Raw genomic sequence first — 11057 nt, forward strand, 5'->3', positions numbered from 1 at the left:
TTTTTTGAGATGGAGTCTTGCTCTGTCACCCAGGCTAGAGTGCACGGGTGCAATCTTGGCTCACTGCAATCTCCACCTCCTGGGTTCAAGCAATTCTCATGCCTCAGCCTCCCAAGTAGCTGGGATTACAGGTGCATGCCACCACACCCAGCAAATTGTTGTATATTTAGTGGAGACAAGGATTTTGCCATGTTAGCCAGGCTGGTCTTGAACTCACGACCTCAGGTGATCCACCTGCCTTGGCCTCCAAAAGTGCTGGGATTACAGGTGTGAGCCACCGAACCCAGTGGATAAGGTACTGTTGAAAGAGAATCCTGGAGAAGGTGAGACAACCCCAGGGTCATGGAGGTGGGACACTAGCACCACAGCAGGGATGCACTGTCCAGAACAGAAGCTGGGACACCAGGTAAGCAGAAGGCAGACCTGAACCATGATGCGGCAGCTGGGATGGAGAGGAGGAGCTGGAGGAGAGAGACAGGCAGGGCTTGGAAATTCCATCTGATGTGGAACGAGGGAGGGAAGAGGCAGCAAGTATGACTCAGAGGTATTCAGCTATTCATAGAAAGAGGAAAGTTAGGAGGGGGAGGCAGGTTTAGCGGGGAAAATGACAATTCATGTCACTTGAACTTGCTAAGAATGTTGGTGTGCACTGTGCTCCTCCAACATATGCTGCTAGTCCATTTGTCACCTCTTTGCAACAACCCTGTGCTAAATGTTAAGAAAATCTACAGCAAATGCTTATACATTATCAACCGGTGCATTCCTTTTCAGCCTCCTAACAGTCTCAGAGTATATAACACTGAATAATAATTTCAAATTAAAGCTGCATCCAATAAAGCTGCCTTCTGGGGTATCCAGCCCATTATGTGAGGACTAACCCTGCACACTTGCACCTTCAACTTCACGTTTTCAGGGACACTTTGCAACTGGATGGTCTTTTCCATCTCCATCCTTTGAGTATCATTGAAATTGACATTGAAAACAGTACAATATTTCTTGGTGCCCAGTCTTCACAATGATTGGCTTTTGAGACTTGAGTTCACGGGAAGAGAATACAATCTATCCTAGAGGCAATGATGTCTTGGTGTGTCATCTTCTGTTACCTGGCCACTGTCCCAAAATCGGCACAGCTCACCAAGTGTTCAGTGGTCTTCCTCAGCCAAAGGAGTTTTTTGTTGTTGTTTTTTCTTTTTCTTTTCTTTTCTTTCTTTTTTTTTTTTTTTGAGACATAGTTTCACTCTTGTTTCCCAGGCTGGAGTGCAATCTCAGCTCACTGCAACCTCCGCCTCCCGGGTACAAGTGATTCTCTTGCCTCAGCCTCCCAAGTAGCTGGGATTACAGGCATGAGTGCCATCATGCCTGGCTAAATTTTTTTTGTGTATTTAGTAGAGACTAACATTTACCATGTTAGTCAAGCTGCCTCGAACTCCTGATCTCAGGTGATACACCCGCTTCAGCCTCCCAAAGTGCTGTGATTACAGGCGTGAGCCACCACGCCTAACCAAGGACTTTTTTTTTTTTTTTCACCAAGGACTTTCAAAATTTATTTCCACTTGAATGCAGCCATCTTTCTTATAGACCCAGGCTAATTTCTGTGAGGCTTTCCTTGCTAACTGGCTTAGCCATTATTAAGCATAGGTCAGTATGAACAATAAATAAATTATTTAAAATGCTTCTGTTTGAAATCATTTCCTAAGAAATAAATATAATTTATAATGTTGCCAAGCAGACAACTGGTATACAACAAAACAGAAGTTTGCCTGCCTAATCAATGTTGTCATTAATGTAGATAAAATTGTGTTTGGAACACTGTCTCCATAAAAACTTGCTGAGGACAATAGCTTTAAAAATTCTGTATCATTTAGGAATTCTTCCTAATTTTATGGAATCACATGTTCCCTATGAGATAAGAACCGGGTAAAGTTTTTTCAAAGGGAATTTCCTGTAATTAAAAAAAAAAACCAACATTGAACAAAAAAGCCATATTCCTATATTCTCCTTGTTAGTATCCAAATAAACATATAATTAAGAATGCCTAGTAATGGAAGAAGAATCTATCTTCTTTCTTATTTATATTCCCAGCACATTGTCAGAAAGAAGTAAAAATCTGCCAACAATTATCTGTATCTCGTAGAAATGCTTTTTACATGTGATAATATTTACAAAGAGCATTTTTTAAAATTCCTACTAATATGAAGTTTACTAAGCCCAACTATTGGTAAAATGTGCTTTCTCCCTTAGAATATACTTAAGCAATCAAATGAGCTTCTCAGGCAAAATCCAGGGCAGAAGTATCTGAGAAAGACACACTGATAGGAGAAATTTTAATCTAAACCCCCACTGTTTTGCTATTAAGGTAAAAATAATGGAAATTGAAATGCAATGAGCTATCATAGTTCCCATTTGATTAGCAAAATCAACACTGACAATACCAAGTGTTGCAAAGGATAAGGAGCCACAGAATCTCTTTTTCATGACTGGTAGCAATATAAATTTGTGCAACTGCTTTGGGAAACAGTTTGGCATTACATAAGATGAACATTCAGAATTCTCTACAACCCAGCAATTATACCCAAGAAAAATTCCTTCACACATACAAGAATTTTTATAGTCACCCATCATCAGGAAAATGCATAAGTAAAAGGTGCTACATTTGCACCCTGGACTTTATACAACAGTCAAAATAAGTCCCGTAAAAATAATATACTCTCTATATTAGAAACCCTTTAAAAAATAAGGCTAAAGATGACTGCATAGCCGGGTGCAGTGGCTTACGCCTATAATTCCGGTACTTTGGGAGGCTGAGGTGGGTGGATCACTTGAGGCCAGGAGTTTGAGACCAGCCTGATCAATGTAGTGAAAACTTGTTTACTAAAAATACAAAAAAATTAGCTGGGCATGGTAGCGCACATCTGTGATCCCAGCTACTTGGGAGTCTGAGGCATGAGAATCACTGGAACCTCAGAGTGGGATGGTGTAGTAAGCCAAGATCGTGCCACTGTGCTCTAGCCTGCAATAGTACAAGACTCTGTCTCAAAAAAAAATGCAATAAAAAACATGGGCTCTTAAAAATTATATCTAGATGAGATAAAACTAAATAAAATGGGGCAAAAAGGGGACAGTGACCAGGACTTGGAATGGTGGCTATCCTGGAGGAGGGGAGGCCAGAAGATGGGATGGGATGGCAGGGGGCACAAGAAATAGGTGCCCACATTTTCTCCAAACACAAGGCTTCACTTAGTTAAAAATTTAAAAGTTGGCCAGGTGCGGTGGCTCACACCTGTAATCCCAGCACTTTGGGAGGCTAAAACAGGCAGATCACGAGGTCAGGAATTTGAGACCATTCTGGCCAACATGGTGAAACCCCGTCTCCACTAAAATACAAAAAATTAGCCAGGTATGGTGGTACGCGCCTGTAATCCCAGCTACTTGGGAGGCTGAGATGGGGGAATTGCTTGAACCTGGGAGACAGAGATTGGAGTGAGCCGAGATCGTGCCATTGCACTCCAGCATGGCAACAGAGCGAGACTCCAACTCAAAAAAAAAAAAAAAACTTTCCCCAAAAGACATTAAAAAAAAAAAAAAAACTAAAAAGTTGAGTGGTCTTTCCAAAAGGGAAGTTAGCAAGAGAAATAGCTCTGATTCCTTCTCCACCAACCACATGGCCCAGCAGGTAAGCTTGACTCTACCATCCCCTAAGGAAAAGAGATCGTGAATTTAAAAATTATTTTACTCTGTTTCCAACTCAAAAGCACCCTAATCTTGCCTCTATCCCCAGCCGCACCCACTTGGCCAATTACTGAGAGCTGAGTGTCTGGAGAGGGTTGGAGGAGATAACACGTGTGTGGCTCTGGGCACAGGTGGAGCATCTGAGAACCCACCCTGCTGCTGTCAGGGCTATGTGACAGACCTGGAGGATGCTCAGTCCTTGATCCCAGCTGGCAGAATGGCCTGTTCTAGAAGTGGGGGATTCAGATCAGAAGTGGGGACAGGAGAGCAGTGTCAAACATCTGAAGTGGCGATCCCAAGTGCACCTCAGAAGGGCCTTTTCTGCACATAAACTCATCTCTGGTGACATTCGGACACACTGCCTGCAAGCTGGCTGCCTCCAGGGAGGCCACTGAGGTTCATTCATTCAGTCTCAGTTCCCCTTTCCTGGTCAACCTTGCATGGAATGAAATGAGGGCACAGGGTCGGATAAACGTCAGGAGTCATTCATTCCACTCAAGTGAGGTCAGCAACAATCTGATCTACCTTAGAATCTCGAAAAGTCTGAAAAGGAAATTGCAGAGCTGGACTGTGACACACACACACAGGAAACTTGTTCTTACTCCCTCCTCCCCCAACGCTAGCATTTATCTTCATAACATTATCAGCAAGCAGCAAGAATTTTTCTTAGTTACCCAGAGAATCTGCATAGTTGAGATTACTTTGAAATGTCAACTGTCTACATGTATTATTTTAAGAAAAGAAGACGGACATCTTTGCTCTTCCAAGTAAAACCCAAAAGCATAAGGTCAGGTTCTACTTCCACTAAAACCAGGCACTTCTGCCACTGTGGGACACTATGCTTACAAACATTACCTTCACCTCTTCAGTTTAGTAGTACCTGGTAAATGCAGGTAACAGAAATATGGAACTAAAAGGTGGGTGGGTATCAGAACATATTTGGGACAGGCCCAGATGTTGGAGTTCAGAATCCCTCTCTACTGCCTATTGGGCCAGTGACTTTGGATAATGGGCTCTGTCTCCCTGTCAAACCTTAAAATTCCTCATTTTTAAGACAGGACAGGACAGGTGCGATGGCTCATGCCTATAATCCTAGCACTCTGGGGGGCCGAGGCAGGTGGATCACCTGAGGTCAGGAGTTCGAAACCAGCCTGGGCAACATGGTGAAACCCCATCTCTACTAAAAATACAAAAAAAATTTAGCCAGGTGTGGTGGCAGGCACCTGTAATCCCAACTACTCAGGAGGCTGAGGTAGAAGAATTGCTTGAACCTGGGGGGGGGGGCGGTGGTGAAGGTTGCAGTGAGCCAAGATTTCGCCACTGCACTCCAGCCTGGACAACAGAGCAAGACTCCATCTCAAAAACAACAACAACAGCAAACCCTGTAGTGGGTGACTTGAAGGGATACTTGGCTGAATGAAGTGAACGAAGTGACCTGAATTTCCACAACAGCAAGTCAAGGCCATTCTGTGTGCGACAATGAAGCAATACTACGCAGAGTGTAGTCCTGGACCAGCATCACCGGCCTCGCCGGGGAAGTTATTGGCAAAGCCCAATCTCAGGCCCTACCCTCAGGCCCACCGTATCAGAAACTCAGTGGGGAGGCTCAGCACTCTGTGTTCCAACAAGCCCTTCAGGGAATGATGATGCACACTCAGGTTGAGAACCACTGGCATAGACTGATCTGAGATCTCAAGGCTTAAACCAACCATCCCCAGAAAGCATACCCAGGGACCGGCCAGTTAGAAAGGAAAGGAAGGCTTCAGTAACCTCTGACTTTCAACCAGCTTCAGTGGGAAGATAGCGTTAGCTCTCTCACAGCTGAACTTCAATTGTGAATCCCATGCTGCTTCTGGAATAAAAAGGGAGGACAGCAAAACACTTCCTGGTTCTCCGCAAAATGCCAAGATGGGGTCCTGAGGGCCAGGAACTCGAATACATCTGTGAGTCTGGGTGAGCCCAAGGCCTGGCAACCAGAAGCATCAGAAGAGGTAGGAGTAACTGCCCCAGGAGGGAATAAGAAGCAGCCCTTCCTAAGAGTGTGGGTCCCAGGGACTGAACAAGGTGACTGTCTCCCTCAGTCCCAAACACACAATGATGTTAGCTCCCAAACCAGAAAGGGCAAGGACTTTGAGGAGCTGACTCTAGCTAGCTGCCCCAAGCCCCGCAACTGCCAAGCAGAAGAAGACTGAAGCCTGAGATCACTCCCTTACTCCACTTCCCCACTCACCCAAAAACCCAAGCTTACCAGAGGTCATGTCCACAGATCACTTTCACCCTTGCCAGAGGTCAGGGCCCCCAGCCCTTGGTGGTAGGCCAGAAGTGTGACTTGTCCTGGAGCATGTGCCACTAAACATCCCTAGACTAGTGGCAGTGTCCCCCAACCCTGGAGGTCCTCCATCACCATCACTGCGGCATCACCACCCTCCAACCCCATGTCCCACGCTGGCGCCTCCATACCTGTAGTAAGAGAGCAAGCCATTGCCCAGCACGAACCAGCGGCGCTGGTAGCCCTTCAGATAGTTGGTCCACTTGAGGAGCCAGCCCTCGAAGCTGTCCAGAGGCATTAAGGCCAGTGGGGCACTGGAGGTCGCACCAGACCCCGACATTGGAACCCCAACAGGAGTCTTCGCCTGTCCTGGTCGCAGAAGAGGCAAGGGCTTTAACGCTGGCAGAGACCCCGACTCGGGTCTGAGAAAGGGCACGCTCCCCACTGCCCGGGAGAGCGGCTCTGATGCTGCCTTGGTGAAGGGCCCAGCCCCTACACCTGAACTTGAATCTGACCCTGGCCGCGACCCCTGCAGCAGTTCTGATGCCTGCCCAGCCCCTGGCTCCGGCTCAGACGTCGTGTCGGACACAGGCTCCGATCTTGGCACTGCCTCCGAAACTGCCTCTGACACCTGTTCTGACGGCGGTCCCCGCTCCGGTTCGGGCACCGGCTGGAGATGGGGCTTGGGCTCCGGCCCGGAGCCGGATGTGGAAGCGCTCATTCCCGGCGCCGCCGTGTGGCACGACAGGCAGGGGACGACCGTGAACAGCGACGAGAGTCCGCGGGAGCGGCCGCCACAGCCGGCGCCTCGGCTCGGAGCGGCCGCTTTCCCCATAGAGCCGGCCGACCCGCGCGCGGCCGAGCGGCCAGTGGGGGCGGGGGGCAGGCCGGGGGCGGGGCCGGGGGCGCAGTCCCGTGCGCGCGGCGCGAGGCGGGGGCGCGCGCGGGTCCCTCCGCGGCCCCGTGCGCCCCGCGCCCGCCAGCGCCCGCCGGCTGTGGTGCTCTCGGCCAGCCGGGGGCCAGGTTTGACCCCGGGTGCGCCGTCGGTCCGGCCGGTGGAAGGAGCCTTGGAAACACCTGTGGGCGGAGAGCTCAGCGGGCGGGCGGGAGACGAGGAGGAGATGGCGCGCTTCAGGCCACTGTCCCTGCTGCGGCTCAGCCCGTGCCAGGCGCTGGAGGAACAATGATGAATGCGGAGCCCGCTGGCTCCCAGCGCAGCTCTGCCCACGGGGCCCTGCGCCGACGCCCCCTCCCCCAATCCGGGCTGGGATGGGTTCGCTCTCCGCCACCCAGGAAAGCCGGGCGGGAAGCAGGTACGGCACCCAGAGGCCATGAAATGCGCACGATGCACAGGAGCCCCAATCTGGGTGGCGCTCAAAGCTGAGGACGACGCCCCCGCCTCCCATGGCAGCCATTACCTGTCTGTGGGTCGTTCCTGCGGCCACCAGGAGCTGTGGCCTAAGCCGCCGCCCCCGCCGCCTCCACCTCCTGAGCCAGCTGGCCTACGGTTCACGCCAGGGAGCTTCGCTACAAGTGGCGACATCGTTCGGGTTCTCGAAACAAATATGGGAAGACTTTGTAAACCAAGCGTTTTAGTACAAGAAACCCATCTCAAACCAGGGTTCTTAACTTGGACCTCCTGGGATCCCTGGGTAGGCTGTCTGTGAGGCTTCCGCAGTAGTTGTGGAGGTTTACTTATCTGTGCGTTTTTCCAGAGTAGGTCACAGTTTTCATGGGATTCCCAAAGGAGGCTGTGACCCCAGAATGGTTAAAACATCAGTGACTTTTTTTGCTTTTTGCTTTTTTTTTTTTTTTTTTAATAGACGGAGTCTCACTCGGTCACCTAGGCTGGAATTCAGTGGCTGATCTGGGCTCACTGCAGCCTCTGCCTCCCAGGTTCAAGCGATTCTTCCGCCTCGGCCTTCCTAATAGCCGGGATTACAGGTTACACGCACCACACCCAGCTAATTTTTGTATTTTTACTAGAGACAAGGTTTCGCCATGTTGGTCAGGCTGGTCTTGAACTCCTGGCCTCAGGTGATCCGCCCATCTCAGCCTCCCAAAGTGCTAGGATTACAGGCGTGAGCCACCGTGTCCAGGCATTGGTGATTTTTTTTCTTATGAATTTATCCAAATGGGGAAAGTTGATGGTTACTACAAATAATCAGAAATACAAATGGAAAGATTGCATATTGGGTTTCTGTCCAGACCTTTCTAGCTTAGACCTGTCTGCAAGCTCCCCTTAGCTCATCATCACGTCTTACTCTCCACTTACCCACCTATTCATTCCTGATCTTTTCTTGTGACAAGATAACCTGTGTAGGGTCTGCCTCCTACATGAAGTCCCCAGAAGGAAGCAGATTGGAAGGTCCTAGAAATATGAAGTGCAGACATGCACAGAACAGGTGCCCCTGGCATCTTTGCTGATGACTTTAAGACCCCCTTCCTCAGACACTTGTCTTTGAATGGTGGTCTTACCTGCTATTTTGCTGTGAGTTCTGGAGTGCAGAGAGCTGCCCATCTTGATCTATTCCATATGTACGATGGTGACCATCAAACTTCAGTGTGCTGAGTCACCCCAAGGAAAGGAGATTGCCTCTGGGTGCACTGGGGGACAGACCTGGACAACTGGGAAATGAGGTGAAATGCTTGCTTTTCACTTACACTTTGAACTTTTTGTATGTTTCACTGTGTATGTTTCACTGTGTGTATGTTTCACCTATTCAAAATAATAATTGTTAAAATCACCCAAGGGAGGTTTATTAGAAATTCATTTTTCCATCCCCAGTATGTCAGAGGTAGAATCCAAGAACATGCTTTTTCTTTTTTCTATTTTTGAGACCAGGTCTTCCTCTGTCACCTAGTCTGGAGTGCCATGGTACATTCATGGCTCACTGCAGCCTTGACCTCCAGCAGTCAAGTGGTCCTCCCACCTCAGCCTCCAGACTAGATGGGACTGCAGGCATGTGCCACCACACCCAGCTAACTTAAAAAAAATTTTTTTGTAGAGGTGGAGTCTCCCTATGTTGCCCATACTGGTCTCAAATTCCTGGGCTCAATGAATCCTCCCATCTTGGCCTCCCAAGCTGTTGGGATTACAGGCATGAGCCACCTCGCCAAGCCAGGAACACGCATTTATTTATTTATTTATTTAGAGATGGAATCTCACTTTGTTGCCCAGGCTGGAGTGCAGTGGCACAATCTCAGCTCTCTGCAACTTCTGCCTCCCGGGTTCAAGCGATTCTTGTGCCTCAGCCTCCCAAATAGCTATGACTACAGTCATGTGCCACCATGCCCAGAAAATTTTTGTATTTTTAGTAGAGACAGGTTTCGCCATGTTGGCCAGGCTGGTCTCAAACTCCTGACCTCAGGTGATCCATCCGCCTTGGCCTCCCAAAGCGCTAGGATTACAGGCATGAACCACCTGGCCTGGCCAGGAACATGGGTTTTAATGATTTCTCAGGCGTTTTGCATGTGAGTGGATCATGGAGCACATGTTGTTGGAGAGTGATGTGGAGGAAACATCTAGGGCTTTGGAAGTCAGACCTACTAAAGAAATCCCAGCTCGGCCACTCCCTTGCTGTGGGTCCTTCAGTGACCCCACTGAGCTTCCGCTTGCTCATCTGTAAAATGAGGATAATAACAGTTACCTCTCAGGTTGTAATAAATCATGTATGTAAAACATATTTGACATAGTAAGTGCTCAGTAAATATTCTCTAGTCATTTACTAGAGAGTTCTCTGAGAAATATTTGGTGAAATGAACTAAACAGAGGCCAGAGCAGGAGATGAGACCAAAGTTGACACGCCTGGGAAATAGTCACAATGGGCAAAGCTCAGTGCCTGCTATGTATGCATCAGATGTGTTTGCAACCCTTAAGGAGGGAAGCTGTCTAGTAGACAAATACTTAAGGATATGTTTTGACTGCTACAATAAATTGCCAAGCTCCCTAAGATGACAGGGCCTGCCATCTTCATTAATTCTGCCAGAGTGAGTGAAGAAGGAGTCACAGAAGGGACAATGTTTGCATTGAGTCCGAGGGATAAGGAGTGAAAGGGCATTCAAGGTGAAGGAACCAGTGTACTCTAAGTCCTACGTTGGGAGAGAACAGCTTGTCTGGGAAGGAATAAATAGCTCATCACATTTGGAAGAGTAAGACAGGAGATGGCACAGAGACAGAAGGGTGGACACCACAGTGAGGGATGCTCTTTATCCTACAGAAAGAAGGACTCCTGGGGACAAAGGAAATTTTTTACTGACTACAAGTCTGAGGCAGGAACTAAGCAAGATGAGGCTGCCTGGGACATTTTGTCATGCCAGAAAGTGAAAAAGCTATTCAAGACCGCTGTTGTGTCAGCACTCCAAAGCCAACTTAAAGGGGCTCGCAGTGGCCAAAGGTGGAAGAGTATGAGCAATGGACTGAAACATTTTCAACTATATAAAAATCCATAAATTAAACTAGTTCCTAAAGTTACAAGAAAAAAAAAAAACAAACTAAAACTAAAACCCACCTTATTGGTCATATGTGGAGGTTACCACAGTACCCATTCATTATTTTGAAAATTGATAAAGGGAAAGAATTAAGTCTATATCCTATCCTAGTTGTTGAAACTGTATCTCATAATAACAAAGAGTTCATGAAGGAAAAATGTGTATAGAGGAATTAGCTAGATCAGGTGCAGTGGCTCACGCCTATAATCCCACACTGGGAGGCCAGGGCAGCTGGATCCCTTGAGCCCAGAAGCTCAAAACCAGCTTGGGCAACATAGTGAGACCCCATCTCTACAAAGGAAAAAAAATAGCTAATAAATGCAGAAGGAGGCCCCGCACAGTGGCTCACGCCTGTAATCCCACCACTTTGGGAGACCAAAGTAGGTGAATTGCCTGAGTCCAGGAGTTTGAGGCCAGCCTGAGTAACATAGTGAAAACCCATCTCTACAAAAAATACAAAAATTAGCTGTGTGGCCGGGCGCGGTGGCTCAAGCCTGTAATCCCAGCACTGTGGGAGGCCGAGGCGGGTGGATCACGAGGTCAAGAGATCGAGACCATCCTGGTCAAC

At 48.2% G+C, this 11057-nt stretch overlaps 1 protein-coding gene across 3 annotated transcripts in view; it reads right to left on the reverse strand.

The window, feature by feature from the left end:
• Positions 1-6887, reverse strand: part of OSBP2 (oxysterol binding protein 2) — a 209277-nt gene extending 202390 nt beyond the window's left edge. For all 3 annotated transcript variants that reach the window (XM_017499574.1, XM_017499573.2, XM_017499572.1), the window contains exon 1: positions 6190-6887. In XM_017499574.1, the coding sequence (XP_017355063.1) occupies positions 6190-6833 (644 nt within the window). In that variant the 5' untranslated portion in view covers positions 6834-6887. The remainder of the gene's footprint in view (positions 1-6189) is intronic.
• Positions 6888-11057: the final 4170 nt, after the last annotated feature.

Source organism: Cebus imitator, unplaced genomic scaffold (assembly GCF_001604975.1).
Source record: "Cebus imitator isolate Cc_AM_T3 unplaced genomic scaffold, Cebus_imitator-1.0 Scaffold258, whole genome shotgun sequence".
In the NCBI taxonomy this organism is placed as follows: domain Eukaryota; kingdom Metazoa; phylum Chordata; class Mammalia; order Primates; family Cebidae; genus Cebus; species Cebus imitator.